General features: G+C 38.0%; 1 protein-coding gene across 1 annotated transcript in view; it reads right to left on the bottom strand.

The window, feature by feature from the left end:
• Positions 1 to 5,834: 5,834 nt before the first annotated feature.
• Positions 5,835 to 6,596, bottom strand: part of VPS28 (VPS28 subunit of ESCRT-I) — a 66,919-nt gene continuing 66,157 nt past the window's right edge. Inside the window, exon 10 of the mRNA XM_063445496.1 lies at positions 5,835 to 6,262. Within this exon, the coding sequence (XP_063301566.1) occupies positions 6,145 to 6,262 (118 nt within the window). The 3' untranslated portion in view covers positions 5,835 to 6,144. The remainder of the gene's footprint in view (positions 6,263 to 6,596) is intronic.

Here is a 6,596-nt window from a genome sequence, read left to right as displayed (position 1 = left end):
GATCTGGGTGATTTTTAAATATGTTGGTCCCCCAGATCGGGGCTATCAGGGGATATGACTTTTGTGGGGTTTCCATGTGTTTTGGGGGTACTTTCAGGTTATTGTAAAATAAATGTTTTCTGTGCCTGGTGATTATTGAGTTTAGTACAGTTCAGTAAAACCACATATCCCACTTATAAATTATAGGGCTAAATAACTATTTATAGGGGGTGATTTTAAAATCGGCATTCAGCCCTTGTGGTATAAGGGTTAAATATACATCTCATCTCTGTTTTACTGAGGAGACTGTCTTTGTCTCCCCCTGCCTCCAATGTACCTTTATTCTTTTTATCCCTATAAATTCCGAACCATCAGGGTTACCATTGTAGAATTCCATACAGTGCTTGGAGAAGCTATGGTTAGTAAATTTCCGATTAATATTATAAATATGCTCCCTGATACAAAGTTTTTCCTATATATTGGAAACCACAGGGGCAAGTCAACATATAAACTACATCTTTAGTGTTACAGATAATAAAAGATTTTATATTGTATTCTTTTTTTTGTGGTATGTGATGCAAATTTAAGGATTTTTTTTATGTTTATTTTTTTCTTAATTTACATCCCCTACAATCCCCACAATAATAAAAACCTTTTTGTTCTTTCAAAAAATTATTAACTTCCTTTTTATCTTCATCTAAAAAATTCTCTTAAAATTATTTGCACCCCTAAAAATAAATCTGGGTTTGTCCTCGATGAATTCAAGCAATTTTTCATCCGTTTTAAGAATGTGCCAATTTTTATTTAGAATCTTTCTCAAATCCTGATTATTTGTGCAAAAATTAAAAATGAATGGAACTTTTTCTTTCTTATTTAAAATTCCTTACTCTAATCCTTTATCCATAAATATTTGGTTGTCTTTTTTAATTCCTATTAAGGGATTAAAGGGGAGTTCCACATAAGTGGTTTGGTCTCCTAATTGGTTATATATTTCTTTTTGCCAGATAATTACTCCTCCTTCCTTATCCGCAGCTTTCACTACAATTGTTTTATCCTTCTGAAAATCGTTTAGTGCCCACTTTTCCCTTTTTGTAAGATTATCTTGATATTTATTAACGGGTTTAATTTTTCTAATTTCCTTCAGGCAAGATTTTTCAAACACGTTAATTGAATCTGTCTTCAAATTGATCGGATAAAAAGTTGACTTATTCTTCAATGAGAGTGTTTATTAAAACCATCCTCCTCTACAATATTATCCTTTCTTGGCATATTCTTAAAACAACTTTTCAGACATAATTTTATTATAAAAAGATTAATATCTCAAAAGAATTACCATTTATTGATGCCACAACTGGGTGCGAACTTAAAACCTTTGTTTAAAACTTTAATTTTATCTGATAAATTAAAAATTCTAAGATTGTTTCCCTTTTCTTTAGGGTTTATCTCTTCCATCCTCTCTCCTCTCTCCACCTTTTCTCTTCTTTTTTTCTGTCTACTTCCCCCTGTTCTAGTTCCCTGTGCCTTTTTATAGGGGTGTACATTTTTCCCTTTTTTCCCATCTTCCTTTAAAAATCATGATATAAGAAAGGATCCTCTCTTTCTAAATTCCTCAACTTTTCAAACCTATTAGATAGGTGAACATTGGGAATCTGTTGTTTTTCTTTACCAATAGATTCTCCTCTTGTTCTCCCTCCAAAGGGTTTCTTCCTATATCTTACTTCTGTCCATTCTTCTTTGTTGTTCTTTTTAACCCTTTCTGGACTTTTATATTTATAAGGTTGAAATTTGTTTCTGAAAGGGCCGTCTATCTTGTTTTTTCTCTGATCTGTTAGCACCTTTCGTTCTATTTGTGTTGTTTCTCTTTTTGTGATTATAGTTTCTCTGAGGGTTATCATTAAAACTAGTTTTTTAAGAAGGTCTGACGTTACCTTTCTTATAGTCATCTTGATCCCTCTTTAATTACTGACACTTTGATGTCATTAATCTTTTTAATCATCAGTCTAGTGAGATTTTCAAACTCTTCTAAACCTAAAAAAAGGTTCTAATTGGGTCTGGATTTTCTGTATAATTTCATCCAATTCATGAAGGGTCAGAGTTTTTTGCTCTGTAATGATTCACATCATATGTGCTGAAAATGAGTCTGATGCCCGATTCCAGCTCCCCATAAAAATATAAATGTCTTGATTAAATGTGGGCAATTTAAAAAATCTTAATCCTCTGGGTGTGATTTGGAGGCTAATATACTTCTCCAAAGTAAAAAATTCCCACTTGATCTTCATTTCTTTAATTAAGAGTTTCTCCAATTTCTGGCATATAGTATCAAGATGATTATTTAGGAGAATATTGTCATTTCTATCATTATCTTCTATCTCAAATTTCTCTTCCATATTTTATGCCATTTCTTTCTTATTTGGAAGATAGACATGTCAAAGTCTTAATAATCAAACCTTCATAATTGATAAGGGAAAATTGGCGAGAACTTCACCCCGCCCGATAGACGTCATGACGCTGCCTAATGACGAAAGCGGAACTAGATGGAAAGGGCGCCAGGACGAAGGATGCAGTCCTGGCGCCAAAAACGGAGGTAGGAGGAGTGTCTATTCAGAAAAAAGGCTCCAATACTGGCATATTTAAAGATCTGAACGGAGAGAATGGACTTTTGAAAAAAGGCTAACGCCAAAATGCGTCAAGTTACATGTATAGTGGACTATTATTTTGGTTTTAAAGCGGTCTTGTAATAGTTTGTCCAATACATTTATTTTTCTGCTGATATCCTGCATCCTGGAATATCTATTAAAATACCCTAAGGACAACACGGAGAAGGCAGTCTGGCACCTTGAGACCACCTGTACTGATTTCAATACCCTTAGTCTGAGCCAGCTTATTTAAGTGGCTCATGACCAAGTGAGTGAGACTAATTTCATTACTGGTTTCACTTACTTTAAATGTTATTACCCTCTTTTGTTTTACCTGCAGGACTGATTTATGTATACATGGATGGCAATATGCATGTTTCTTAGTGTGCTCTCGCCAACTTATTTCTGATTTTATCAAGGATGGTGGTCACCTTTGTGTTGCCTCCTGGAATTGCAGCCTTCAGTACATGATGTAGAATATGTATAGAACAGCACACACCTACAAAGAAACCATCTTGCAGAGCTTTGACCCCATTAGTAGCTCCTTTGTTGACCACAAACACAACATGCAGATGGTGCATTTTGCCTGCCATGCCAAACAATCTGGCACTAGACAGACATAATGCAAGATGGTCAAAGCTCTGCAAGATGGTTTCTTTGTAGGTGTGTGCTGTTCTACACATATTCTAAAATGTTGCTTTCCTCCTTCACGTCAACATGCAGCAGGAGAGATTGATAGCCCAGGTGCCCTAAAGATCCACTCTCAGCCTGCCATACTGCTAAGTTTGGACTTCTTCCACAGACACCATCATATGCAGGCACTATGGGCTGCCATCAGTGTGCCCTCCAGGAGAGAAGAGTAAGGCATGCTGTCCTCTAGGAGCACTCTATACATCTGCGCTGCAGTGCACCCGCGGACCAACAGCATTAGCCCAGCTGCTTCTGTAATACTATCATAAAGGTATCTTCCTGATGAAAGTAGTATGATCGAGAGGGAATGACATATTGTGCAGCAAATTGTATATCAACATATCAGTTGCTGAAAGGGCTCCCCTTTTATCATGAAGAAATAAGCTCTCCTTACATCGATCAGCTGGGCAATCAGGTGGTTAATTTTGTCAGCCTGCACTTCTGACATGGCCCTGGAATAAAATCCAACAAAACATTTAAGAGTGGAATGGCTGACACATCCCTGCAATGACGAGGACTGTGAGTCTGTCTGTCCCACTATGCTCCACACACTCCTTCCTCTGCCTGGTAGTGGTAAAAGTGGAGGAGGTACCGTTGGTGGTAGTTGGTTGGGCAGAATCAGACAAAGGAAAAGAGGACCACCTGCTGCCTGCCCTAGTACATTCTTTTTTTGCATTTTCCCCCAGTAGAGACTTGCTTTGTCTTTTTAGCTATAGATTCATACTGACACTTCCTTTCCGCACAATTTGCAGATCACCATTCTAGGATGTACTCAAAATGATCCCAAACTTTGCCTTGGCACAATACATTAGCCTCAACCCTTCGCCTTGTTGCTGCTGAAGATGAGGGTGGCAGTGGAGGCTCCATTAAAACTTGCTTTGGTTGACTAATGGCAAGACGTGGTGGTGATAATGACAGTGGTGAGCTATCTATGGCAGTGGTAGCAGATTATGTTCCAACTCTCTCCGTCAGATAGAGTGATTTAAAAGCAGATAGAGATGGACTTAACCAAGGAGGGAAAAAAACATTACCCTCCTGGATGGTTAATCGGATGGACCAGACATGCAAATCCCACCCTCTTGAGGGTAAATACTACTAATGGTGGCAGCACTTCTGGTGGTGGTGCTTGCAACTGTGTCGAGGCTCTGTTCCCTGATCGACCCGGAGGAATCATGCACTCATTGCTGAAGGTGGGTTTATTTTTATTATTCAATAAATTAAGGTATGCAAGTGTATTGTGTAAACTAACCACTTTTATTATGCCAAAATAGATTCATTAATAAAATATTTTACCAGGAAGGATACATTGAGATTTCTCTCATCCTGGGCCCACAAACATTACATTATTACAATAGGGTACAATATAATAGAGAATTAATATACATATATAAATGGATCACAGAACAGGTATGAAATATAATTCACCACGATTACAGGTGCATTCTGTATGGAGATATGTTGACAGATCTAGTAAAGAATTTTAGACTAGATGAAGATTTGATTGTGTCTGTGAGGTAATTCCAGAATTGCAGAGCTCTGAAGGAAAATGAGGATTTTCTTTCTGAGGTCAAAAAAGATCTGTTTAGCTCTAAATTGGTAAATCAATATTATAGGAGCGAATTGGAGTTCTGCTGTGGCTGGAGTCCCACTGATGTTCATAGATTTGTTCATATTGTTCTTTAACATCTCCAGCAGAACGCTTGGCCTCTAATAAAATGTAAGAGGAGTTCTACATGGATTGTATGAGCGTTCCATGGGGGGTGGAGGGAGAGAACACGTGTTAAAAAAGCACTCAACACGCATAAAGCATTGTTGAAGTGTTTTATAGTTTTATAGGTGAGGAGTGTCCTATTAAAAAAATTCTATGAAAAATCTACACTTTTAATATTAATTAATGGATCACCCAGTCTGCCAAACAGCCAGTGAGGATTCCATCCTGCTTCGGTTAGCTCCCCCAAACCAACGAAAGTCACACTACTTTAGCACACCTGCACTTCCCCGCATTCCTGATCTCCTCAGAACAGACAATCATTGTGAACTGAGCACGCTCAGACTGAAAGACTCTTTTTATGGGAAAAAGAGGTAGAATTCCAAAGAACTGCAGCTATTGCAAGCTCTTTTAAGATATACTCACCGTAAATACTGAAAAAATAAAAATGGTATGCGAATAATCATTGAGGGTATACCTACTAAACAGCGATTTATTATTTCCTTTAAGCACACACACACACACACACACACACATCTACCCATCTATCTGGTAGGTGTGTTCAGTGTTTTGAGTGCTAGGTTTTATAGAGATGTCGTGTAATGGGACCTTGCATCATCATTTCAGACTGATTTATTTAATCCTCTACATTCCACGTTGGAATCCACGGCTATTCATCATGTTGTTTAACCAAAAGGATGAAGTGATTTGCTAATTTCAGGTCATTTATAAAGTGGATATCTGAATTGTTCCTGGTATTCGTTCACTGAATGTGATGAGCGATGCAGATACTTCTTTCTTTAACAGAACCACGAGGTGCGGAAGGTTGTTAGAAGATTTATTTTAGGTGTTGCATTTACTTACAATACACTGCGTACAACTCCAGGTAAGATACATTAACAGATGCGATTTAATAAATACAATCCATATAGTTACACCCAAACCTGTCATTAAGGCTGAACCCAACTCACAACGAGAAGAACAGCTACAAAATCAAATGGTTGTCTCTTCTATCAAAGGGTTATCTTTACCACTAGTGTTACCACATTGCTCCTGGGAACAGACAAAAGATTCATTTCTGAGGGAGAGAACCAATAATCCCCAAGACTATCTGAATGGTGGGATGGTAAGTTACGAATGCAGGAATCTGTTGAACGCGTTGTATGCAGATTCCAGATCAAACAGCATCTGTCGAACCTGGGAGTCATCCAGTTCATCGGATGCAGACATACTGCTGAGCTTCTGTAACCTGAAACAAGAATAGGGATGGAGAGTGAGATCTGCCCAGCCCAAAGCGTGAAATCCCTCCCTCCGTCCCTCCAAGGAATCCTCAGCTTACCATCATGCTCCAAAGTAACACACTAGATACTAAATTATTGCACAAATATACATCTAAAATGTTAATGGTTTCTGTGTACCCCGGAACGGACACCCAAAGGATGAACAACATAAAAAAGACCGACATACACGTAGTAATAATAATCAGCACCATGTGTCTACCTAGCTGTCCCCCTACTCCAGTCTGCATCCTCGATCCCCATCCCCCCCATTTTTAAGAGATCTATGTAGATTTGAACAGGACA

Source organism: Pelobates fuscus, chromosome 1 (assembly GCF_036172605.1).
Source record: "Pelobates fuscus isolate aPelFus1 chromosome 1, aPelFus1.pri, whole genome shotgun sequence".
NCBI lineage: Eukaryota > Metazoa > Chordata > Amphibia > Anura > Pelobatidae > Pelobates > Pelobates fuscus.
The sequence above is the reverse complement of the archived record's forward strand: the minus strand, read 5'-3'. Positions and strand labels throughout refer to the sequence as shown.